This window comes from Carassius auratus, chromosome 42, assembly GCF_003368295.1.
Source record: "Carassius auratus strain Wakin chromosome 42, ASM336829v1, whole genome shotgun sequence".
Classification (NCBI taxonomy): Eukaryota; Metazoa; Chordata; class Actinopteri; order Cypriniformes; family Cyprinidae; genus Carassius; species Carassius auratus.
In genome coordinates this window covers 13,330,176-13,357,756 of record NC_039284.1, presented here as the reverse complement: position 1 = coordinate 13,357,756, position 27,581 = coordinate 13,330,176, and the positions used below count along the sequence as shown (strand labels likewise).

The 27,581-nt window shown below is 35.9% G+C and overlaps 1 protein-coding gene and 1 pseudogene across 1 annotated transcript; both read right to left on the bottom strand.

Annotated features, from left to right (window-relative positions):
- Positions 1 to 1,375: 1,375 nt before the first annotated feature.
- On the bottom strand, positions 1,376 to 5,389 carry LOC113060723 (potassium channel subfamily K member 13-like). The gene is made up of 2 exons (XM_026229869.1): positions 4,550 to 5,389; positions 1,376 to 2,599 (listed from the first exon to the last, which is right to left on the bottom strand). The coding sequence occupies exons 1-2, from the start codon at positions 4,884 to 4,886 to the stop codon at positions 1,698 to 1,700; spliced, it is 1,239 nt and encodes a 412-aa protein (XP_026085654.1). The 5' UTR covers positions 4,887 to 5,389; the 3' UTR covers positions 1,376 to 1,697.
- Positions 5,390 to 7,453: 2,064 nt separating this feature from the next.
- Positions 7,454 to 27,554, bottom strand: LOC113060304 (tyrosyl-DNA phosphodiesterase 1-like; annotated as a pseudogene).
- Positions 27,555 to 27,581: the final 27 nt, after the last annotated feature.

Genomic DNA, 27,581 nt, shown 5'->3' with positions numbered 1-27,581 from the left:
AATGAAACTTACTCAGATACATGTTGTTCAAAATTATAATTCTTATCACACATTCACACACCCATTTTGACATTTACAAGATTTACCAGCAAAAGCATATTTTATTAATTCAACATGCATTACACCTTCTACATAGGTACAAGCATTCATCTCAAAATAAAGTAAGCAGATTTCAGAGCTCAAGATACAAAGTGCTGGAGAAAATGATCTGATGTCCTGCATCATACCCATTTTGGCATTGCACATATTTCATGAACCGTTCTGGACGACATGGTTCGTTTTGTTCTGTGCACTTCTGGTTGTACAATCTGAAATACCTGATATTCAATCAGTATGTTGACTTATGAATTCTATACAGCTGGTAGACACTATGAAGTATCTGAAGTATGGCATGCATGAAACAGATGGCATTTGAGCTGTTTGGCTCTCATAACCGTCAAACCTTGTGCCTCATGCCCATATCTACATACCTGCACAGTGAAAAAGACAGCAAGTTACTGGCAGATGAATGTAATTTGCATCACTTTATCACTTAGATTCTTCAGCTGAACCTCAAAAGAAATGTTCAGAAGCTGACAGAAGTGACATAAAAGGAGTCCAAAGTCTCAAACCACAATGAAAATCTCAGACCACATTCATGCATATTCAAAAGCTCGGGGTCTGTAACATTTTGCAAGTCACTTGTGCTTAAGGGTGCATTTATTTGATTTAAAAAATCAGCAAAAAACATAATAATGTAAAATTTTGTTTCAGTTAGAATGTAAAGTTGCTACTCAATAAATATTTATCAATGTTACAGACAGTTGCACTCTTAACATTTTTGTGGAAATCAGGATAAACCTTTTACAGATTCTTGATGAATTGAAGTTCAAAATTACAGCATTTATCTGAAAAAGAAATATTTTGCAAGTTTATAAATGTTTTTACTGTACATTTAGTGCATCTTTGCTGAATGATTATTCTTTTTCAAACATAAACTTTAAATTTTTAGTGTATATATGATATTTAACATATTTAATACTTAAGATTCAGAACTACTAGGTCACTGATCAAATAAGTTAATTTGTGACATTGATGATGTGACTCTAGAGAAGGTCTAAGATGCTCTTTGGATCATCTGATCCAAGTGCTGCAGTAATTTAAACCATGAGGGACAAGCAAAGCACTATTACACTATTATCAATTAATAGTTATGAAATTTCAACAATTATGAAAATAGTGTTAATTTTTCCATTTTAAATTTCATGCAGTTATTATTATAATAATAATTATAATGCTTATAGTATAACATGTTAATTTATTTATAAAAAAGAATATACATTCAGACTACTGGTCTCAGACTTTGGACCCCATGTAGATCTACCAGCATAGCGTCTGTGCTTATTTATTTATTTTTGTCATACAAAGTGCTCTTGCTGATTGCAACATCCTAGAGAAAAAATAAAAACCCTACAATCATGAGAGAGTTTGAGTCAAAAGTCTCTCCCAGCACATCAATCTTAGAAACAGACCTGAGCTCCATTCTCTTTACCTTTAAGCCAGCAATGGATATTTCAACTATACAGCATTCAACTCACATAACAGACTGTGTTTACGAGCCTACATCTGTATTATAAAAGTAATATTTACTAAACTTTGGGCAGTGCATTCTGGCTTTTCATAAAGCCATTGTGTTATTTTATTTGGAAGGGTTATATTTATCTGTCCACACTGGTTTCTGCAAGCCTATTATTCATTATGCCCAGGGCTCCGACCCCACCAGAAAATCCATTGTGTCTATTTGTTGACCCGCATGGCCTGGGATGGCCGTTGGCAGTCTCCGAGAGTTGTTTCTGCATGATCGCCAAGTTGACCTTATTAGCCACCAGGAAGTCTCTCATGGAGATCATCTCTCCAGACATCCTGCGTCCATCCGTCTCACTGTCGTTCACTGCATCAGTGTCTATGGATATGTTGCGAACACGTGTTCGGACATGGGCCGGCATGACTGCGTTCCTACGGGGCCGGAGAGACCTCCCAGGGCAGTGAAGGCATGGGATCTTGAGCCTTTTCAGGAGCCAGTTGAGCACCTGCTTGATAACAATGGAGATGACATTGAATAGCGAGTAAATGCAGCAAACGCCCATTAAAATAAAGAAGAAATTGCCAATTCTGTAGACGGTTTGGTTCTCGTAACTGGCCCGCTGGCTGCTGACCATATCCCCGAAACCAATGGTGCTAAATGCCACGAAGCAGAAGTAGAGTGAGTCTAAGTATTCCCATCCCTCGATCGAGGAGTACATGGCCGAAGCACAACAAGAAATGATTATTGCTGCCACACAAAGGATCAGCATCACACAGTACACCGAGGGCTTCCATCCTGCAAGACTGTCTTTACTGTTTAGCCTTGCATTTCTTGAGTCTTGTCTGCTGTCGTGAGGTAAAACTCCTTTGCGTCGCCGTTGGATTTCATGGCAGGATTTGAGGACAAAAGCCAAGACCGTTATCATTCTCTCCAAAAACAGATTAAAAAATAAAATAGTGGCTGCACAGCCAATGAGGCCATAAAAGATCAGGAAGATTTTGCCACCGACTGTGGCTGGTGTGGTCATTCCAAACCCTGTGGGAAATATGAGAGTAAGAAACATTAATTTATACCCAAATATAAGGGAATAAACAAGATATGCCACAGGCTTTATTGAGTTGAATTGTCCAAAATATGATCTTCTTCCTCGGAGCTGGAGAAAAGTGTTGCTATTGGTGACAGATTCTGAAACATCTCCCACTTTTAGTTTGTCACACTGATTGAATTGCAAATAACAAGCGGATTGCATTATCTATGAGAAAAATGATTTTGCATGAGAAGGACATTACGAAGACAAGCTCATTCACATCGTCAGCTCTGAAGACTTTGTTTTCATAAGTGATGTGAAGTGTGGCCAAGTATGGTGTCCCATACTCTGAATTTGGGCTCTGCATTTAACACATCCAAGTGAACACGCACCTGGAGCAGTGGGCAGCTATTTTTGCTGTGGTGTTCATTGCCTTGCTCAGTTGTGGTATTGAGGGTGGAGGAGAGTGCTGTTCATTCACTCCCCTCACCTACAATCCCTGCCAGTACCGAGACTAGAAACCACAACCTTTGGGTTACAAGTCAGATTATCTAACCATTAGGCCACCACTGCCCTCAAAGCAGTCATTTTTCGTCTAAGCCACTGTGTCTAAGTGCTTTAAAGAGATGCAATGAAAAACCAAACAGCAAGAAAAGACAATATAAGCCACAGAGGTCTGCGGTTCATCAGTTGGAATACTAACAGTTGTGTGTTTGTTGATTTTCCCTTTGGGAAATTTTCTTGGAATTAGTGAGGAATACAGACAAGGGGAACTGGGAAATTCTGTAAACACATATTTGATTGCATTACCTGTAGACTTCAGTTTAGATGAACAGCATCTTTATTAAGTCTTAGGGAAGACTGCAATGTCAATATTTAACGACTTGTTAAGAATAGAAAATAAAATGTATTATGTATTGAAATGTATAGAAAACAGAGGGGAACATGTATCAGACTGATTTTACTTCCTTTATAAATCTCAGTTCTTGAGGTGTTGGGTATAATATTGTACCAAAAGCAAAGCTTTCAAAAGCTGCAAAATTTCAGGTTAAGTACAATAAAATCACTTCAAAATCTTTACACCGTATAACATGCAGGTAAAGTGACCTGCATCAATAGTCCAATACCTCACTTAATGTACAATGTAACAATTTACAACACTACATTTATTGTGTTCTTGCATGTTTTATATATATTTAAACTAAATGTTCATTTTAATCATAAAAATCCTGACAAAGTGTATTTACACAAACATCCACAAATAAATAAATACACAACAATGTGAACGCTAAAGTACAATATCACAACACAAGGCAACTGTTACTACACAATCCCTACTTGCATCAGTCAGTAAATAAATAATAAATAGCTGCAGGTTATGCATTTTAATATTATTTTTAATTCAAGCCTCTCTTTATTTAGATGTGTGTGTGTGTGTGTGTGTGTGTGTGGATCCTATCCTAATGTTTGCTGTGTTTCAGGTAAACAAGTTAAGATGATAAAACCACACTGACATACATCAATGCAGGGACAACAAGAAAGATTTGGACATTTTAAATATTCACAATCTATTCATTACAATATTTGTTGGCTAAAGCAATGGTTGTATATATTTGCATCCTATTTCATTAAACTGTTTAGACTTTGTTAAAAGATTATAAAAGGCTGATTTCACTGTGAGAATATGCCCCACTAACAGAACAATAAGGTATTTGCAATCTACTTTTTTTTTTTTTTTCAGGCAATACTGTATAAGACTGTAAGACATATTCACTGGATTGAAAAGTGTGACTAGTATGACACACATAAATATCATACTATTTATTTTTATATATTCGTTCTACATTTATTTGCAAATATTGAAGTGAATTTAGATATATACTATATAATATATCGACCAGATTTAAGAATATTTCTTAATCTTTTCAGTCGAGATATATTTTAAGTGTCATTCTTACCGATGGTGGACACGACAGTACCGACAAAGTAAAAGGCTCCGGTAAAATCCCAGCGCGGTCTGAGGGTGTCCACCCGTATTCCTGCGATGTTCGCCTCTTCATAATGTCTCAAGAACTTCTCCAGATCACTTCTGTTGAGATTGTACTTTTGGCTGAAAAGCTCAAACCTCTGAGCCCACTTTTCCTTCGCCTGTCTCTCCTTGGGATGCTCCAGGGCTGAAAAGACCGCGGCTCCGCACAGGAGGTAGAGGATGATGAGGAGCAGCAACATAATGAACCTCGCATTATCTTCATTCACAGGACCACAGCCACAGCAGCACGCGCCTCTACATGCCATTATGTGACTACTGCTGGACAGGACTGGTAATAAAGTATCCACATCTTACATTTAACGGTGGTGGGAAAGCATCTGTAAGAAACTTCCTCGTCTTCCATTATCCTTTGGCTGCATGTACACCAGATGCACTGCATATGAGCAATGATGATGTGAGATGCTCATACCATCCTTTGAGAAACGATTTAGTGCCAGCTGAAATCCTGATAGATTAGACTGTGGGTGGATCTAGTAGTTCAGCTCATCTCCATGTGATGCATCTCACTAGGTCTCTTCGGAAAGCTTACCTTCTTTCAATCCACTCCATTTGCCATAGTGCGTCCATCAGGTGGCTGCATGTGTGAGCTATGGAAGAGATCTCCGACAATGAATTTGTGCACGAGCTAGAACTACTATAAAAGGCTTTCCACAACAGTTTACACTGGCTAAACTCGGAAGAACTAGAAATATTCACGATGTGCCTCAAGTTCAGTAGACAAACCTCACAAAAAGCGCACGCTCCCTGCGACTGCACTAAACTCTCGGAGCCGACGCATATGGCAAGCTATTTCAACAATTAGACACTAAAACTAACGCATCACTTTCCGTGTTGCTGGTACTTATTTTACTATTAGACTCAAATAGTGACTACTATCTATTTTTAATTTACTACTACAACTACTGCAGTCACTAGTAGGCTACCTATTCATTTGCATCAATCCTATCCCAACAAAGAAAGGTTCTACTGTGTAAGAGCCATTATGGTCTAATGTAATTGTGTTTTACCACTGGGTGGAGTGTGGGCCTAAATTAGTATATAGGTAGGTAAAGAGTAAGAGAGGGCAGGTGTGTAATTAGAGGGAAGCACAACATTTTTTGACCGTGTTTGACCGTGTCTGGAGACCGTGTTTGGATGTGATTATGTGGCAGCATTCGATGATATCATAAGTCTATTGTGCAGCAAAACTGTGAGTTATGACCAGTACAATCTGTGATAGATTTGCCATTAGGTTCTTTAGTGAGCTGTGGTTCAGCTATTCATGACTAGTGTGTATTCCAGTTGTATCACCTAATTATAATAGTCACTAGTAAAAATGGAAAATATGTCAGAGAAAACTCTAATACACATTGATAGGTACGTTTTAGATAATAAATGTTAAATCAGCTTTCCATATGATGCCTTCATGTCTTTTTAAGCCTCATCCAAGCACAGCAAACCATTAAAAATATGTAGCCTGATTGCATGTAACTTCATCAGTGGTCAGATACAATAAAATGCTCCTTTGAGATTGATAAATAGCTGCTAGTCTGATACTTACTTGAGTTTGATATTCAGGAAATTTAAATTAAAATGTATCATTAGAAATGAAAATTACATTTACAATTTTGAACCGCAAAATGCAGCAGTCTATCAGTCTTTATGACCAAAGATCAATCACAAATATACTTCTTATTCAAAATGTTGAAAATAAAGTTTGACTGGTCTTAAATGATAGAATAAACTATGTTTTAAAATGTTAGTGGAACATGTCCATAGTTAACTGAAAAATATTTGCAAAAATGTCATACCTTGACAAAACTACGAGTTTAGCAAAATGGGGACAATTATTAGTAATTGCAGGTAATCATTAACACAGTATAGTCACTAATTGGAATGGTAAACACATTGATCCTTGTTGTTTCGGACAGACTGCTCTGTTAGGAATTACTCTAATGATCTGGGATCGATACTAAAAGACCTTTTTTAGAATGGAGGAATGTTCTCTAATATTTATCGGATTAAAGTCTAAAGCGATTTCAACAAATGTCACAGATAGTTGTGCAAGAGAGATCTACATAATTCAGAACGAATAGTTCTTTTTCATTACAATGCACAACACAAATTCCAGAAGCGACATGCTGTAACTTTTAAGTACAGACACGCTGGAATAAAGGTCTAAGTGAATATTGAAATAATACACAGAAACAAAACTGTATTCATTAAAGAAAAAAAAAAAAAGATTGGGGCCACAGGGATTTCCTGCATCAACGTGGAATTAACTTTTCCAATGTTGCTAAGCAACATGAAAATTTCAGTATGAGTAGAAAACAGCAACAATTGTTCTGTATTTTGAACACTTTCAATATATCACTGATGCCGGGGGAGAAAATTCCTCCTCAAACACATTACTGCATCACTGTAGCCAGGAACGAAAAAATCAATCTGCCCTTGGAGCTCGTCTGGAATTCATTTCAGAGGATATGGCCATAATCAAACTTTAAAAAAGACCAATTTGAGTTATTTTCACCATTTCATTTAGTCCTCTTTTTATCTGAACTCTATTCATTATATGACAAATCCAGTTCAAAATGGATGAGAAATATCTTTTTTTTTTTTTTTTTTTCTTCTTCTTTATAAATGGTACCTATTACCTGCTTCTGAGGTTTTTGAATCAAGGAGTGAACACGACTGGGTCAAAACCATTGACAATAGTTCATTTGATTGCTGTTTTCAACATACATTACTGGATTTCTAGATTAACATAAGATCTTTCCACAAGTAATAGGAGGACACTACTACTGAAAAATGTATTTAGTTCAAGGTTTTCCCATTGTAAAATGCATTTGGCCTTTTTACAAAATGTTTACAATTAAGGCATAACTAAACATCTCAACAGTTTCTATGATTACAAAACATTATGGGTGCACACTACTATGGTGTACATTTACTATTTGTGTCAAAAGTTAAAGTGTGTTTAGGTGTCTTATGCAGATGATCCCAGCACCTCGAACTGTTTAAGAAGGAACCCATACAGGGCTTGAGCATAAGGAATATTCCAGATCCATGGTTGATCTGCAAGAAGAAAACACAACTGAAATGCAACCGCATATATTAATGGAAACCCAAGAGATTTATAGTCTGAGTCTGACCTGCTCCAGGCAGAGTTCATGATGCTTTGTGATGATGCAGAATTACGTATTTGCCTTGGGCCAACAAAGAATCCTGGTATAGACCGAGTAGAAGGCTCTGACCTTTCCCTGAAGGCTGCCTTGAGATAGATGCTCACCTGTGGCATAATTGTACTGTAGTGTGTGGACTGTATCAGTATAACGGATCATGCACAGACTGCGGTTTACTTAATAATGTATTATAGGATATTCGTAGACTTCTGGAAAAGACTGTAGAATGGCAGTATCCATGGTAACTAGCTGACACAACTGGATTCTATCACAAAATAACCCAGCAGTTAAAATACCTCTAAAAAGCACATGAAACAAAACCATTTAGTGAATGAGTCAAACGGTTCACTGTTAAGGGAGCTGAGATATAATACCTGTAATATGAGAACATTACACTTTATAACTGGAAAATAAAGTGAGTCACTTGTCTCAAAGGAGTTCTCAGAATGATATACAGACGTATACTATAGTCAACCTTCAAAAAGCTTGTCATATATATATATATTGCTTTAAAAAGTAATGTATAACAGTGTTATTTTAGTATCATTGAGATATATTTGTTGTTAATCAAAAAATGTTTTTCTAAATCAAGTCAAAATGAACAAATGGTGCAGGATGAATTATGCATTAAAATTTAATATTTGAAGTTAGCGGCTTTTTCAGATTCCTAAGCCCGAATGTGAGCAATAGTAATAATGATGATTGCCTTAGCAAGAACTACTAAATTATTTAATTAGTGCAACAATTTCAAGACCGTTCAATAATGACATTCATCTAACAGCAGGAACACACAGCAGTAGGGCTACACAAACAGTCACATCCAGGCTTAATTGTTGCCTGGAACAGCACCAATATACGTGAAGATGAAGGGAAGCAAAATTAATCATCTAGGGTTGTCTTATTGGGGGAATGGGTGCATAAAAATGGCATGCAATTTACCAAAATGAATTCTTGCACATTAAAAAAGGATTCATAAAGAACAACCTCATGTTTTTGGAAGGAAGAATCTCCTAAAAATGAACATTACTCAGTATAAACTTACTTCACAGCTGTGGTCACCATTCACTTGCATTGTATGGAAAACTTTACATTCTGCTATAAATGGGTCCAAAATTAATTAAAAAACATGAGGGTAAACAGATGACAGAATTCAGAACTATTCTTTTAATGGTTCTTAAGCAGCACTCAAAGGTCTCTTCACTGAATTAAAGTAGCAGTATCAAGTAGCTACTGAGTAGCGGTCCATTAATTCACAATGGCTGGTCCTCAATCTTTAGTCGTGAGCTAAGTCTGAGCCTGTTTAAAGAGTAGAGAGTGATGAGAATTTTGAGCTGAAATGAATCTATCCTTTTCTCATCACTGAGTAGAAGCATCAGCAGTCAGGTCAGAAATAGAAATGTGTTAAGATTGTCTTAATATAGAAGTGAAGGTACTCTTTGAGATATAGATTTGAGTCTGTCACTGTGTTCGGTCTGTATAAACATCACAGGTGTTGACGGCAGGGGCACAGGTGAAATGAGAGTGAGCATGACACCGATGCTCTTAATAAAGGAACCATAACATATCCCCTTCCCCTTAAAATAAGTCATCTTTGAAAAATAATACCGAAAATAAGAAACCACTTCTAACACAACTAATACATTTACTCATCATTTAAAATGACAAAAAGTTATATACAGTTATGGGTAAATAAAAAAAGAAAGTTTTTCTTTTGTTGTTGTTTTTTTATGACAATTAAGCATGTTTTCCCTTCCAAACCCTCAATAATTTTATTTTTAAAAACATTAAGCTCATTTTTTTTTTTTTTTACCTCAGCAATGATTTATAATGTTTTTATAATATGTTGTTCTCTTAATAAGATTTTTTTCCCATTACAATAATGAGTATTAGGATGGAAATTTTAATCTTATTATTTATTTTCTTCGATTTTGGGGTGAAGTATGACCTGGACAAAGTTTTTTGTTTTTTTTTTCCTATATGAGAATTCCAAACTGTTCAATTCTAATTTTTAAAACGAATTAGTTTGGTCCTTAAAAATGATTAAATACAAATTACTATTAATCAAACCCCATGCTGGTGCTCTGGCAAGCAGAAATATCACTCAAGACAAGATTACTTCCAAGCAAAGAGTTATGCAAAAATGAAATCAAGAGCAAAAGAAAGTCTCTTTACTTGAACATTTTCATGTATTTCCCTTTGTGTGAAGAAGGTCAGGTATGGAAGAGCTGTTGCCATGGTGCATGCAGAGCAATTTGCAATTGCACATTTGCTTTGTAAAGTCCAGTGTTATCTGTCTCAAATGACCTTCTGGGTATTATTTAGTATAGTGTAAAGGTAAAGATTTGGGTGGCTTGAAGAGGCTAAAACGCTTGTGACTCCATTGCAGTTAATTGTTACACACACACGGTTATGTAAATGACTGACATTGGACCAGATCCAGTGGGAAACTGAATATCACATGAATGAGTGTCAACAAGGACAGTGACATGACACATTTGATTTGATTGGATAAGTATCATCTGTAGGAAATGAAGTGCCTCTATTAAGCATTTGCACACAGATAGCAGAGGCGAGACACTCCGAAAGGCCTTGGTGGTAATAACTTTCATCTGAGCTTTCAATGAGTGCTGTCTGTCCTGCCTGCGACCCTTTTAGTAGATGACTGGAAAATCATAGACACTGTTCTGTCATCCACTTGCACTCGTTTTAGAATATTAAAATATGCTCAATTTATTGTCTATTACAATAATAATAATAATAATTATTATTATTATTATTATTATTAAAAAAATAATAATAATACAATAATTCAGTCAGACATTAATGAAATTCAAGCAAAGCTGGGAGATACTCTTCAAGCAGTATGTCATCAAATTAGAATTGCATTTTAACCTAATTTGAGTATACACATTTGGCAGTCTGATTAAATATTAGGTAAAAATCTATATTTATATATAATCTATATATTATATAAATTAAACCGATTATATAAATTAAATATAAATACATTTTAGTTCAAAAGTTTGGGGTCAGTAAGATTTTTTTTTTTTAAATGTATTTGAAAGACGTCTTATGTGATAACCACAGCTGGATTTATTTAATATATTAAAAATAGTAATATTGTCAAAAATTATTATAATTCACAGTTTTCAATTTAAAATAACTTTAAAAATTGTGATAGAAAAACTGCATTTTCAGCATTTCTATCAGAAGTAATTCTAATATTCCTATTTGGCGCTCAGGAAGCATTTATTATTATCAATTTTGAAAATGGGTACAGCTTAATATTTTTGTGGAAACAGATTATTGCCATATAATTATTTGATGAATTGAAAGTTCAAGAGAACTGCATTTATTCAAAAAAGAAATCTTTTGTAGCATTAATAATGTCTTTACTGTCACTTCTGACCAATTTAATGTATCCTTGCAAAATAAAAGTATTAATTTCTTAAAAAAAGAAAAATAAAATAAAAAAAAAGTACTGACCCTGAGCTTTTGGTACATTGCAGAAACAAGTATGACATTCAAACACAAATAAAAAGATTCACTGAAAATGTAAATTTAGAGTGGAAAAACATAATTTACTGCTAAAAACACATTGAAACCACAGTGATGCATCACAATCAGTGCAGAACCCCCAGCTCACTAAACTGAGAATCCCGCCCATTTTTCTCTTGATCTGCAGGCCACACCCACTCATCCCACTTCAGGCTGAAGCCTCTGTTATCAAAAGACCTATGCTGCTATGGAAACCACAGAGGGCTTCTGCCTCAGTTCATAAACTGATGACACCCTTGGTTTCAATAGTACCATCGATTGCCACCTCTATTTTCTCACCATGATTAAAGGTCGTCTAACTGACGTGCCAGGGGCAGGGCCCATAGCACTGTTTTCATTTACATTTACTAAGAATGTGGTGCCGATTTCAAATGGATTTTCTCTGCATTTATAGAGCTAAGCAATCAAACGGTCTTTGCCAAGAGACTGGCATAAATACTAGTGATTCCTGATATTATCAGTAGCATGTCATCTAGGGGATATACCCAGCCATATAAGCAATTTCAAAAACCGAAAAAAAAAAAACGAAGGAAAGGACCATCACACGTTCAGACAGTTTAGTATGCGCTATTTTCAACATCAGGTGCTATGACAACATCAAGTGCTTTATTTTTCTCTGCCAAACTGCTATACCTAATACCATATTCATAACCTATCATTTTAAGTTTGCCCCGTAAGTCATGGTTAAATATCATGGCACTTCCAACAAAGGAATGACATTTCTTGCACACGTTCCTATGAGCGTGGGTTAAAAAACGGAGATAAGTATGAAATGAAATACTGACATGCTTTCCCTAGAACTGTATTTGGACTGTAATATAGGTCTCATAAAACAATAACTGTATAAATATAAATCCTAAACATTTTTTATATTTTTTTCTTTTGACAGAATATGTTGAATGCAAAAATGGTGAAATATCCCTATAAGCTTCCGGTCTCTGAATCTACGTATTTGCACAGAAATCTGAATCACAAAACACTGTAATTACCCAGCAGATGATAATGGGTTAATTTAATGTCATCAGCATGCCCTGCAGGCTATAGTTTGGGTTCATCTGCAATTATGCAGTCAGTCAAAACAATGCACAGTTTTACTAAACTGCCATATACTTGAATGCCATATACTTATTTACATAAAATGAAAGGCTTCTCGTTTACACAAACTGACCTACGGGAAGCTAAGTAAAATTATTTTTCTTCTTGCATATATACATGTATACACACACACACACACACACACACACACACACACATATACATTCATATAACTGTTCACAAAAAAACTGTTGTTTAAAAATAAAACAAATGAACTCATTAATCGACTAGCTAGAGATGAATATAAGTGAATATTAAATTTTTTGATTTTTGATAAATGCTTTGACAACATAAGAGTATTTGGGTAGCAGTAAATGTAATGTTTCCTCATTATTAATCCTACTTGATGGCTCAAAACACACACTGTGTAGCAAATTAAATGGCCATTAATTGTGTCATCCACACCTCTTGTGCATCACTGCTGTTAGCAATTAAAATATGAACTTTGCCATCACGAGAAGCTGTCTTTGAACACCTTGCTTATCAAATCCAGTGATTTATACTCGAGAAACACACTTACATAATGAATAACTGTTGGAGTGAAAGAGCAAATCAAGACACTTGTATAATTTTTTTTATTTATTTATTCAGCCTGGATACTGGTCTGCCCTGCAAGCTTTCATTTGCTGTTTCATCTTATGCATTTAATATCTACAGAGTGTTTCCTGAGCAATCATTTGAACTCTGAATTTCAAAGTAAAGGTTAACCTTTCTTCAAGCGATGATTCAGTGTACTTTTTAAGTATTAAGCAAACCTTTAAACGTTGATGCAAATGCCTCATTGAAGTGTAAATCTGTCATTTTTAATATGTGTGGATGTTCAGGGTTCAGAAGAACATCGATGACATTTTAATGAAGGTTGGAACTACAAAGTTACTTTTGGGGAATGGTGCAATGTTCAGTCTCACCTTTGCTTGAGTAACGCAGACGTGGGAGGTTTAAAGGCACTGGGAAACCTTTGGAGGAGCTGGAGACTGGAAACACATTCTTCTCCACAGGAAATGTGCTCATATTCTACACACAGACAAAGAGAAAGCACATGTTTCATGCTCAGTAGGCATATGCAAATATGTTAATGTTCAAAATCAACAAGTCTGATATTCAACACAAACAGGCCAATTTAAGTTCTATAAATAGGCAAAATATAAAATTTTGGTTGTCAGATGAATAGTTGACTAGTCAGTCAATCATCCCGCCCCAACCCTAATGCCTAAAGATTTAGTTAAGAATTAACTAGGATTCAAAAAATAAATAAATGTTTTAACCCAAATAAATAATTATATGCATAATAAGTAAAATTCTGAAATATATGGCAAAAACACAACAGCATTTACATAAAAAGAACCAGTGCATTACTCACACTGTCCAAAAAAACAAAAACAAAAACAACCTCAGATGATGGAGACAATACATGACAAAAATACTCACCCAGCTCTAATAAGAATGTGTCACATCCTGTTTTCTGCGGAAAAAGCCAGAGGGGAGCAGGGCTGTTCTGAGGGAAGCTTAACTCTCATTTGTGTGGTGGGCATGATGATGGAGGGGGCTGGATAGATGTAAAGGGCACGGGGGAATATATCACCCAGACTCAGACAGCTAAAGCTTTCTCAAAACCCAGAGAAATGCAGCAGGTGCATGCAACTCACAAACGTCCTAGAAACACATTATAAAAAGTGTGAAAAAGGTTCATTCTGAATGTGAGAGGCATCTGGGGAAGTTTAGCAATTAAACAAGCATTTGGGACTCTTAACCTTTGAGATTATTTCAAGATTAAAGACCACCAGCACTGACCCCCATATATATAATTTAGCAGATATGCACAGGTGCATCTAAAAAAAAATAGATTATCACGGAAAAAGTCTTATTTTTTTGTAATTTAATAAAAAAGCAAACCTTCTTATGTTCTAGATTCATTGCAAACAAACTGAAATATTTCAAGAAATATTTTTTTGCTTTGTTTTAATTCTAATGGTAACGACTTACAGCTTAGGAAAATTAAAAATTCTGTATCTCATTGTGTGTGTGTATTTAAAAACAAAAGAAAAAACAAAGAAAAACTCCCTAATAACTTTCCAACTTCTAGTTGCCGTCACAAATAATGAAGATAAATTGTGCTTGCATAATTAATAATAGCATCTTAGTGGTTGAGCAGAGGCATCATTGAGGTTAATGTGGTCTGGAGTAACATGAGGGTGAATTAATAATTGAGTGATTTATCTGAATTTCTGCCCAATCAGCAGATGTCAGACAAAATGACAGAGTTTAAGCATATTAAATTGTTTAGCACTAGTTTTCTCATTACTTATATCCCTGGTTCTGATGTTTTTCACTAGCATCTTCATGTCTATTGAATCCAGCTGTTCTGTTTGGCCACAGCTGCTTTTGGCTGCAGTAAAAAAACAAGTAGACAATTTGATGGTTCAAGTGGATACCAAGTAAAGTAAACATCCAATTGGGTCAGAGCTTAAATGGTTAACCAAGAATATTTCAACTCATCTAACAGTTTGGAAAAGCAAACAAAAATTTATTCACTAAACCGAGCGCCATGAATTCATACACATTGTGAAAAATATCATTTCTGTTTACCTGAAGCCTTATAATATGGTTACCTTCAAAACATGTTTCATTTTTTGTTTCAATTTGTGGTGCAATTTAGGGTTCGTTTACACTATAACGTTTTCAGCAAAAAAACGGGTAACTTTTTATGCATTTTGCCTGTTCGTTTGCACATCAACAGCGTTTTGAGGACTGAAAACGCATATATTTGAAAACGGGTTTAAAAGTGCAAGGTTTTGAAAATGCCACCGTTATGGTTTCTGTGTCAACACCCAAAACAGGAATATTTGAAAACTATGACATCATGCGCATGCATATTCAGACATGTGCAGTATGTGACGATTTTAAAGGCTATAGCGCGAACAAACATTCACAACAATGGAGGAGTATATGGTACTGTTGTTGCTGCTCAAGAGTTTTCTAACACTTCTTCAGCAAAGTGTGGATTTACATCACCAATATTACAACAACAACGGAGTCCCATCATATACAACATATAATCATAACTTCCCTGCAGGTATTGTTTACTAACAAGGTGACAGCGTCAGCTTCTATCCTAGCATTTGTAATACAGCATTTTTGGTCTTTTTTTTGCAGATATGTGTAAACGCGAATTGAGTCGTGTATACGTGAACATTTTTAAAAACGAAAGGGGAAAGATTTTCTGTTTTTGACTACATCGTTGTTATGTAAACATAGCCTAAGTGCATCTCAATGTCAGTGCATGTTAAACTGGACATTCATTTTCTTCCAAATTTCTGTAATGGCCTTGACTGCTTGGATGAGCTAGTAATGAGCAATATATGTAAATACTGAATCAGAAAAATTGACAAAATTATGAAATCCTTAATTAAGCAAAAGCATTACTCATGAACTGCTTTATCACCTCAGGAACATACTTTAAGTCCACTAGCTTTGTTGGTGGTAAGAGAGGACATGGGCGATCTTGGCACATTAATAACCACTGGTTATGATTAGTGTATGCCAACACAGCATGAATGAGACAACGTGATGCTGTACTGAAAACAACGAACACGTTGTCAAATGTTTTTCGTTAAGAACAAAAACAAAATGTAATTCTCTTGTGATCTTCAAAAGTCTGATCTCAGACTTACTTAAACAAGAGAACTTTAATTAAAGCCCCACACTGTGGCGAACAAAAAAAAAAAAAACGTGACTCATTATGAAAATTATGGAGCATGACCTCGAACAGATGCAAAAATAACTTCAATAGTCAACATACAGCCTCATTTGTGACTTAAGCATGCAACCAATTATTATAATGTGTATTGAACGCAAATATAATGTCTTAAAAACATGCTAAGTTAAAAATGTTAGACAACCTAAAAATGGCTAATCACTATAATGCAACAAACCTTGTGATTTACTCAAAAATGACCTCTAGCAAGAGCTAACCATGACACAAACAAGACTGTGTTCAACTAAAACAAAGAGGCTTCAGGCCAAAAAAAAAAAAAAAAACATATCCCTTTTAAATAAGACAGCACAACCTTTCACTATCCTCTTTCAAACTCGTGCTTTCCCCCCCTCTTTTTTTCCACGGTAAGAGAACTGAACCATACTGTTGCTTAGCAACTTTTGAAGTAATTCTAAGGCCTACCCTGACAACAAGGACAAATTACCCTGCGAGTATTGAGCAAATACAAAAGTGCTCTCTCTACATATGAAGAGATAAGAGATCTACCCAAAGACATTATGTATAGTATTTACACACATAAGAGTAGTTAGATGTAAGCTCAGATAATTTTCGTCTTTCTCATGAAGGTCCTTCTCTTGAGAGTTTTACTGGAGATCTTCATTTCTCTTTTAAACAAGAACCCTGCTGGAAAAAGGCTAAAGTGCGAAATATTTTGAAACATGAGTAGAAAATCTAGGTAACACTAATTTTGGTTAGCGTTAACATGGTTTACACAGTTAAACTCCATGATTGTCCATGACCTTTCCAAGCTTGGAAATCACCCTTTTGAAATTCTTGTTTTTGCTCCGTTCCGGGAATTTGGGAGTCCATTATATGCCGCTTACCAAGGTGGTTTCCCAGTCTTAACCAGACTTATTAAGATGCTCTGATGGGCCAACTTTTGTAGCCCGACTGTGTAATAACCTAGCTTCTACCAGATAATGCCCATCTTTGATTAACTAGAGACCTCCAGCCACAATCAGAAGCTAGTTTTAATCGGATTTATAGGAGCGAACCATAATCTGAGAGTTATTCTTCTCCAGGGCGCCCCAGGCAGCTTTTGATAAATTGGCACTGTGGGAAGATACCAGCAGATGAAGTTTCACACATGTCTCAGAGTCAAACAATCATGTAAATGTCACCTAAACCAGAAGTGTTAGCTTTAAATATGTCAAAGCTAAATGATATTGTTGAGGAGACTTTCAGACTGTAATTACTGAATAATTCATGTGTCTTACAAGTTTAAGAACGATAAGCTATTCCTGAAGGCTTCATAAAAAGGTCTATGAATAACTCGTCACCAGACACAACTGACCTAGAGACTCCCTATGCATTTTAACCATAATTAAAACCACAGCCTTGAGAAATGCCGTAGGAACAGTGGCCATTCATGCTGCCTTGAGATGAAAATAGCATGTCAATGCAACAGCCTTGGGAACATCATGTGGTAAAAGATTTGACTAAAGAGTATCTTTGTCTGCTGGTAAAAGAGAGGTGTATCTTATCTTCTAGGTTTTAAAACCAGAATCTCTCCTCAGAGATTGGTTTTCTAGGGAACAACAGGCAAAAAACAAGCTTTCAACTGCTGAACTTAACATGCTATTCCTGGAAGTAATTTGAAAGATAATCAAAGACAAGAGTGTTCATCATTGTGTTTTATAACCCACCTGACGCTTGTCCACTTCACCACTAAGACAAGTCTTTACCACTTCAATTGACCAATTGCACTAAAGGGCTTTGACTTTGATTATCTGTAAAAGCACTGTTCGAGAAAACTTGTTAATGGTCCATGGTGCTAACTAACAAACATATAACCTACCAGACTGATGAAACCGGAAAGTGGTTATGATTTTGCAGCTAAGAAACCGCTAATGAAAGGGGATGACATAATCTTAAATAAACAAACATATCAGGCTCATGTTGTGTAAATATACATCTACAGGGCCTAAGGGATCCTTCGAGTGGAACACTATCAATGCAGCACAGAAGACACAAATCTGCCAGAGATCAGGGAAAACCAAGCCTTCTGCCAAGAGCATTATTTAGACAGCTATGTGTATAGTTCTCTGAAGAACGTAAGAGCAGAAAGGGTGCTGATCTCATCCAGCTCATCATTGAGATGTATTTTGGTGTTTGTTACAACAAACTAACACAATCACATCTGAACTAATATATGAGAAAAGTTTCATAATCTCATTTTGCTAAAGCAGCTTGAATGTGAATTAACAAAAAGGCAAAGAATCGTAATAAAATAGGTGTTTAACATGATGTGCAAAATCAGCGAGTGATAAACAAAGTTAAAATTTCGATGTAAATAAAAAAAAAAAATATATATTTTTCTTCTTGCATACATACATGTACGTACACACACACACACACACACATACATATACAAAATTAGCAAGCAAGTTACTTTATCATTCTAACTTTGTGACCAGGAACCAGGCTGGTTGTGTGAAGTCATGTAGGTTTTAATGTGGGGCATCGCATTGCTCCTACCAGTGACATCAGCATGCCAGCCACTGTTTAGAGGAGAAAGATTGAAAAAGTAAGAGAAGGAGAGAAAGAAAATGGAGAAACACCAGCTGATATACCATTCCTAGGTGCAAAAACACCCAAAAAAGCATTTCATGCCATTTGCAGGTGCAGAGAGATGATGTTTTAGGACGTACTGTGCAGACAAAGAGGAGAGCTTTCTGTCTGATTGCTGTCAGCATTCAGGCATGAATACTGAAATCTACATGGACTCATTTAAATATACTGAGCAGAAGAGTGTGCACTACAGAGGGGGACTGAGATTGAATCTACATCGCAATAGGCCCATCTCTGATCATTGAGCAAAATTGAGGCGAACAGTAAAATAGCTTATTTATAGTGATAATGTGTTAAAATGATGGGAGAGATTGGATAAGAACCCAATTGAAATTTCTAAGGAGCAATTTAAGGGTCAGATAAATCTTGGGAAAGACATCTGTTTAGATCACGAGGTCTGGAGCATTGCTAAGGAGCCTTTTCAGGAGAATATTTATGGTAACATTTAAAAAAGCTCATTATAGGCTGAATATTGATGAGTATAATTGTCAAAATATGTTCTTAGGAGATAGGAAAACTTACTGGAAACATACTGGAAAAACGAATGAAGCCTAAGCTGTTTTTGTGCTGTCTATATGCTGTGGGGTAAAGATCCCCAGCTGCAGGGATAAGAACAGTCGGTTGTCATATAACGATTGTGGAGGTGTGAGGAAAATATTGTTACTATTTTTTTTCAGAATAAAAGAATGGATGATACCTGGATAGCCCCCCAAACTGGTTCTCACATTTTCCACAGATGGATAAACCTAGAAATGACAGAATGACAGGACTCTGAAAGAAATGAATACTGCATTTAGGGGTCAAAGGATGGATTCAATTGAAAAAAAAAAAAATACATTTTTACTTTTAAAGATTCTATTTCAAATAAATGCTGCTCTATTGAACCATAATAAAAAATAATCCTGAAAAAATAAATGTACTACAATGTCCATAAAAATATCAAGTAGCACAACTGATAATAAGAAGAAATGTTTCTTGAGCACCAAATCAGCATATTAGCATAATTTCTAAAGGACTGTCTGTCAAAAATCTTTTGTTCCCTTAGGAACTGGACAGAACTAAACTGTGTTACTCACTATATACAGACGTGAAAATCAAAAAGTAGCTTTGTGCGTATTTTCTATATATATCTACATTTAGAATTTCTGAATAGTTTCACCCCTACCTACCAGTTATGGAACTGAATCACCTCAAAAGTTCAACAGAGTTTCTGAAGCCTGCTAATTGTAAGAGTCTTCGGTCTTTAGAGATGACACATGATGATACTGTCTACCACCTTGCTCTGTGCTGAAGACTCTCTGTGTGGTGCCTCGCCTTTTCAACTGACATTTAACAATGGCTGCATCAGACAGAAATCAATCTTCTATCCTTCCATCTGAACAGATATTGTTATGCAAATAACAGGATGGATGAGAATTCTTCTTGTAACTATTGTCTCTTAACAGCTCGTGCCGAGTGAGACGTGAAATGGTTTCCTTTTTTGTACAATTGGAATTTAAGTAAAGCAAATGGGAACGTGCTATGAATACTAATAGCTAATTAAACACGCGGGACATCAACAAATTTCAAATTTCATAGCTCAGAAGATTTATATACCGAAATGCGAATGAGGAACATGGAGAAACTGGCAGAAGCACATGCACCCCGGCGTCCCTCCTTGATTATAAGCTAACTGAAATTGATACAATTGAGGGATAATTTATAGTGATCGATAAGCATGCTGGTAGAAGAATATGCAACTGTGTTTATTGTAATATCCATCTGGCCACGCTGTTCGCAAACCAGAGAAGGTACGGCAGTGATACGAACAGATCCTTTCACTGTTTCAGCATGCTCTGTCTAAAGGGCCTGTTCAAAACACTCACCAGGAGCATCTGTGTTTCTGGACTGGCTAATGATTTCCCTGGCTTCTCCAGTGTGGTCAGAGTGCGCTGGAACTCAGCTGCCAACCATTTAGTCTTATCAAGTCCCATGGAGCCAATACTGGAGAACTGGCCGAGCACGTGCCATTGCTCTTCATTCTGCACAGGCTTCGTGTGCTCGCCGAGCAACTGAGAGAAACAAAAACAATGAGTGCATGCCACACTACGTCAGTATTTAAATGCGTCTAATTTGGATAGATTTTATCAAGTGACGGATGAATTAGCAACAAAATTGAACGCATGGCCTTTGAAGTCAACAACAGAAGATACTTAAAGCGTCTTGCCTCTCTTTTAAAAGATGATAAGCCTATTTATTCTAGCTTTCCTAAGTATGCACGATTTACGTTTATATGTTATTATGTCCACCAGTATTATTTTGCTCTTCTGTCAGCAATCTATTCAAAACAGCCCTTAACCTATTTTTTTGGTTCACAACCCACCAGTTAAGATCCACTGATATGGCATGAACCTTACGTAGGTCACAGTCATTCAGTCAGTCATTCATATCAAAGTACTGTTTTAAAAAAAAAAAACAGTGAGTTCAGTGTGACTTCACTTCAGTACAGAAACTGAGTTCTCCTGGCTCAATTTCTGAATCTTGCCAATCCAGCACCTCGCTCTGCCTGCGTTATCTGAATTCCCTCAGTAAATAAAGGCATGAAGAGTACGTCTCAAGGCATCCTGCAGATGTACAATGCTTTTTCATGGACTTCAATCATTCTTAAGTCTGGGGTGGAGAGGAGCTATTGCCTTTGAAGAAAAAAGAACTTGAATCACACAAAAAGACTGCGTAACCACACAAAAACATTACTTTTCTCAATCGCAGATGGCCCCACTTCTCCATGGCAGGTCCTTGATATCTTCCTGGAGTTGAACCAATGAGATATACCCTATACAGAAAACATAGATAAGAAGTTACGTGCTTAAAAAACAAAACTGTATTTTTTATTTTAATTATTGTTCATTTAGATAATATTTGATGACCATATGAATGATGGAGGTGGGATTTTTTTCCTGCAATTTTCAAAATTTATAAAATTAACCGTATCATATTAGTAAAACCAACCTTTGGCATATGCATCGTTTTTTTTTTTCCTTTTAAATCAAAATGCAAATTAACTAGATATTAATGAGCAGAACTGTATAGACTTCTGAAAACTCATTCTAATGATTCATTCTAAAATCAATCTAAAAATCATCAGTAATAACTGCTGAAAACTCAGATTTGCCATCAAAGTAATACATTATTTTTTTTAAATATATTCAAATTGAATTTTTTTTTTTGTTATAATGTTTCTTAATATTACTGTATTTACTGTTATATTTTGTTTAAATAAATGCAGCCTTAGCGAGCATCCTTCAATAAATAAATAAATAAATAAATAAATAAATCCGTAACGCCAGACTTTTGAAAGGTAGCAGACATGCCATTCTTTTACACTGGTATTATTTATTTCAGATAAATTCAGAATTTCTGGCAAGATAAGCAGCATTTTGGATGCCTTTTGCAATTAATCAAAAGTCACACTATGCTATTCTGATATAATGTCAACTTTCTAATTTAAATAAAAGATTCTCACCTTGTTTCTGACAGATCATGCTGTTTAATGCGGTCAATCCACTCAGCGAGCTCTGGAGCCTGATATGCTTCCAGGTATTCCCGCAGGTCTCTTTTGAAGTTGGTTGGAGACTCTCCAGCTGTTCCCGGACTTCCCTCTGGTAACCTGGGGTACAGAGGACCCATCCACATCCTGTCATAGAGATACAATAGCATATTTACTAAGGTGAATCATCAAAATGTTACAAAGTTCATGCACAAGACCGTCAGATCCTGAAGTGGCGACAGGTGTTTCATATTCAGCTTGCTTGCGTTATATGCCTGGTAAAAAAAAGCCTCTGAAAATCAATTCCAAGAGCGACCACAACATTCATTCATAAAAGTCATTTGTTTTGGGAAACAGACTACACTGGTTTGTTTTTGCACACATACCACAATGACAACTCAATAGAAAGATGTTACTTGATATCATTCCATATCTTTTTATTGTATCACAATACATACAGACTGAAAACTCACACTTAAATGTTTAAAATATGATTTCTTTTGCCATGGCTTTAAAGATTCAGTAGTGACGGAGCATCACTGCTGAGAACAAAAGCAATGGAATAAAGTTATAATATGTCCCTCAATAAAATTCAGTTACAAAAGATAAAGAAAACATGGGTTGTAAAAATTCCACATACATTTTCATTCACCTCAATTAAAAAATAGGTTCTATTTTTATTATATTTACTATTGCAGAAGCATCAAGGGTTCTGCATTCCACAAGTGCACACATACATGCAGAAAAAGACTTCAACATGCTAGACGTCTCTTAGAGAAGTCCAATAACTCATGATTGGAGGAGTGTGGGGACTCTTCTTGACAGACTGGTTATAGAATGTTCCCATAAGGCTCTAGGAGAACAAATCAATATGGATTCAGATTGGAGCCATTACAATAAAGGCAGCAGAAAAGCCCTTCAGAGGAGATTTGAGAGGAAGAACCTTCGTCTGTGTGAATAATAATGAGAATATGGCCTGGGCTGCAATATAGAAGGGATACCTGGGATCAGACAGAACAAGATGGGGAGACATGTCTGACCTGTAATGATATTCATTGTGCTTTACTGAGGTCTGAAGCTGATACAGACAGGTTGGCAAAGTGAATATATGTGAGTAACAGAGGATGTATTCTGCATAACATTGATGCAATACTCTGGCCTTCAGGCAACTACATCTAGCATTCACCCAGCCAATTCAAAAAGATGCCCTATGCCTTACTATCGTGAGAGAGAAAAAATCGTTGCTGTTAGAAATCTTGCAACTTTCATGGAAATAGTAGCTCTCTTTTCTATTCAGCCATGGTCTCAACCTAACTTATTACTCGGGGACACACACAGGCACTAAAAGTAGCAAATTTATATTTTTGTTAATTAACTCCAGGACATCATGGGCTACAGTCAAAATTATTATTTGTCTTTCTCAATCCTATAGTACTCAGTGCAAATACATTTTCAGCTGTAGCTTATAATGTTTCATTGACCTGTGCATTGTTTGTACAATATCTCAAAAATCGGTACATACTAAATATCTGAAGAAGACATATGCCCGATTACACCAATGTTTATTTATTTTTTTATTTTTTATGAGTGCTCTAACTGAACAAAACTGTAGTTAATTACAAGAAATGTTTATTGAGCACCAAATCAGCATTAGATTGATTTCTGAAGGATCATGTGACACTGAAGACTGAAGTGCTGGCTGCTGAAACATTAGCTTTGACAGGAATAAACTGCATTTTAAAATTAAAACTTTAAATTGCAATAATATTGAGGAATGTTGCTATTTTTTACTGTATATAAAAACACGGAATAGAATTGAATCCATTGTGAATTGATTGGCAGAGGGTTTGCTTACTATGCTATGTGAACTGACTCTGATTTCGCAACACAGGTTGAGTGAATGTACCAATATACTCCACTATGTCAGATTGTCTGAATATACTGTATGTAGGCCAGAGGCTTTAAATATTAAATGCTCAAATTAGAGATTTCATCTTAGTGTGGGTGATAACCTAACTGCCAGCCAAACCCTGTGACTCCAGAGCTTCTGACTCCTTAATGGTATTCTGTTCCTGATAGACCACTAATAAAATCGAACCTAATAACCGAAAGCGATTCCTAATTCATTAGCCATCGCTCTGACCTGCCTGCTAACTTCTGCTGCTGTGAATATGACACCACGGAGAATATCTTTATTAATGAACATCATTCATAAAACGCTGCTTCATTTAAGCAATTATTCCATTTAGCTAATTTAAACAGACCATTTCAGGTCAGAGGAGTCTATAACAACATGATTGGTTTATCTGGATTTGCAGAGCTCGACAATCCTATTTAGGATACATCAGCTTAATTTCAATTTACTCTAAGTGTCTGCTCAGTGTGTTGTCATAGCAACAGACAAATGTGTCATTAGGACTAGCAAACGCACGACTTTCAGATATGAAAGAAATGTTGCCATATTCGGAAAATGAGCAACTCTAAAAGAGAGCAGAACATAAACAGCTCGTTTCTAATTGACCGCAGCATCAGAATTAACATTTCCGTTCTGATTCTTCATTGTGCTGCATGATCTGTGTGAGTGTGATTTTAACTCCTCCCATTCCACACTGGACCATCTTACCCCCGGGTCTTCTGGTACCAATCAGCTGGGATGAGGTTTGAGATAAGAATGATGACTCTGAATCCCTCCTCGTACCAAAGCAGCATCATTTTCCTGCAGAAGGCAACTATGACATGAATACAACTGATCTTATATAATGCCATCCATTTGATCTAATCTCTTTCTTTCATCTCTGTCCAACAAACAGTATGAAACACTACCAATGGCACATTTAGCAAAGACTCAGAATTACTTCCCTGCATAATAACATTGATTTGCCCTAAAATCCATGTCTTTTTGTGGCAAGTGGTATAAAAGAGTACATTTAAACACTGAGTCACATTTATTAAGCCTTCAGCTTTTGTGTTGCATTAATTGTAACAAGATCAATTCTACGCTGTTCTTTGTCAGGAAAAGAATTATTAATTTAATAAAAAAAAAAACTCCATGCTTTTCAGAGAGTGATGTTTAGAACTCATTTAAAGGCAAATTAGCACATGAAGACTTAACAAAGGTGTTCGAGAAGGATTATACTATCAATCTTTTTGTTCTTTTGCTTCATTTTTGTTGAATTTATATGAAATAAGACAAGCAATTTAACTCACTCCTCTGGAGTCAAAAATGCTCAATTCTGTTATGTCTTTCTCTGTTGAATAAAACATGAAAGATTCTTGGGAGAGAAAACAGTGCTCTAGGAATACATTACATTAAAATTCAATACTGCGCCTGTTTAACATCTAATTTCAACTCATTACAAAAGATGCACAGCTGATAATCTGCACGTCTGCCAAGACGTTAATACTCTCTCAACTAGCTTGGGGAGTGCTAGGTTCCATATGCATTATTATGCTACTGAATGCTTATAAAACCTAAATCCTGATCAAGGTATTAATGAAATTATATAAGTGAGCTACAACACTACTACTATTGCATTGTTACTTAAGTGTTTCATTTCATAACTGTGAGCATTAATATGTTGTGTAGTTCTCAAATTGTTTTATCTATATTCTGTGATGGGACTGACGGGATATAGCTTTCAGTTCATCCCAAAGGAGTGCAATGGCTCAGGTCTGGACTTTGTGCAGACCAGTAAAGCTCTACACATTAGACTCAATTAGGCATTTAACTTGTGGCATCCTATGTTTAAAGTCACTGAGATTTTGGTGTGACCCATTCTACTGAGAAAGCTTATCATATGGCTGAATGCTTTGTTTTACACGCCTGTTTTATGCCTAAACACATATGTTTAACAATGTACTGTCCAGGATTTTTATAGAAACGTTAAGCTTAAGTCTTATTTTCTATAGATAAATAAAATGTCCAACACTCACGTATGATGTGTGCCAAATGCAATATCCAGAGACTTTAATATTTACTGTTTAACGTAATTTTTAAAAAGCCTTAAAGTTTTAAACTCTTACTGAAAAAATGTTTTTTAGAGAACCTCAAACTAACATAAAGTTTACAGTAATGCTTCCCTCTAGTGAAAAAAGTAGGTTATTGCAAAAATGACAGAACCTGTCAGAAACAAATATGTGGATATTGTTTGGCTTGCTCGATTAACCGAACCTTGGACTCTCTTTTTTCTCCATAAACGAGTATGACCGGCTTGTCCCTAAAAAACAACAACAAAAGCACTCAGTTTAGGCACAAAAGCACTCAGTGGCATGTGTTCAGTTTGGTGAAATGATGTTTTATGTAACTGTCTTACAGTTTGCAATTCTACATCAAATCCAAACAGTTTAAAGGTGAGATTTCATCCTACCTGAATTCAGGCAGATACTGCTCGGCTCCACCATCCATGGAAAGTCAAAGCATTAATTAAACTATAAAAGAAGAAAAAACATTAAAACATTTTGTATGGCTGGTTGTAGACTTCTTAGTTGCAACTTCATTCATTAACACAACACCTGTACAGACTCTTTCAGGGATCCAAAAATTGGAGAAAGTATCTCTGATTATAAGACAGAAGAAGAAACAGATTGTTAGAAAATTATTAGAAATGCATCAGGACTTTTTTTATTATTATTTTTAAGCAGACATACATACCTTTGATATGCAGCGCTCCAGTGTTGAACTTTTTTGGTATCCCAGTGACTTATTTAAATAAAAACGATACATGTCATTCAAAGACAATAAATTTGTCTCAAATAAATCAGCTGGCTCTTCTTTATAATAACCAGTGCTGTGTGGACTCGGAAGACGTTTGACTTCAGTCTTCTTCATCTTGGGCTTACTTTAGACTTCTTGGGCTCATTTTTCAGGGCAGATGTTGTTGTTTCATCATCACTGCTTGAGAGGTTCCAGCCTGCTTCCTCTGTTTCTCTCTTTCTCTTTACGAAAGGTGAAGGGTTGCTTTCATATTTTACAGGGACGGTTTGATTCACATGTGTGGCTGTCCTGGCTTCAGATCCCATGAAGGAAGCTGGCGGTTTATTCACAGAAAGGGTGTCCACATTGCGTTTTGGACTCAGCTTGGGCTCTTGTATAATGAAAGTGGTGATCTTATCAGGTTTTCTTTCTAAATCAGGTTTAATACATGGTTTGTTCAAATCCTTCTGAGGTGTTGGAGGAATAATGTTGTCCTGATATGGTCCACTTGCCATGTTGACTGTCCTGAGACATTTTTGTTCAGCTGTGGATCACAGTATG

Bases quoted from the DNA above. Each gene is read 5' to 3' on its own strand.
- LOC113060723 (XM_026229869.1), bottom strand. From the start codon at position 4,886: ATGGCATGTAGAGGCGCGTGCTGCTGTGGCTGTGGTCCTGTGAATGAA. The intron at 2,600-4,549 runs GTAAGAATGACA...TATTTCCCACAG, and splicing joins TACTGTCGTGTCCACCATCG to GGTTTGGAATGACCACACCA.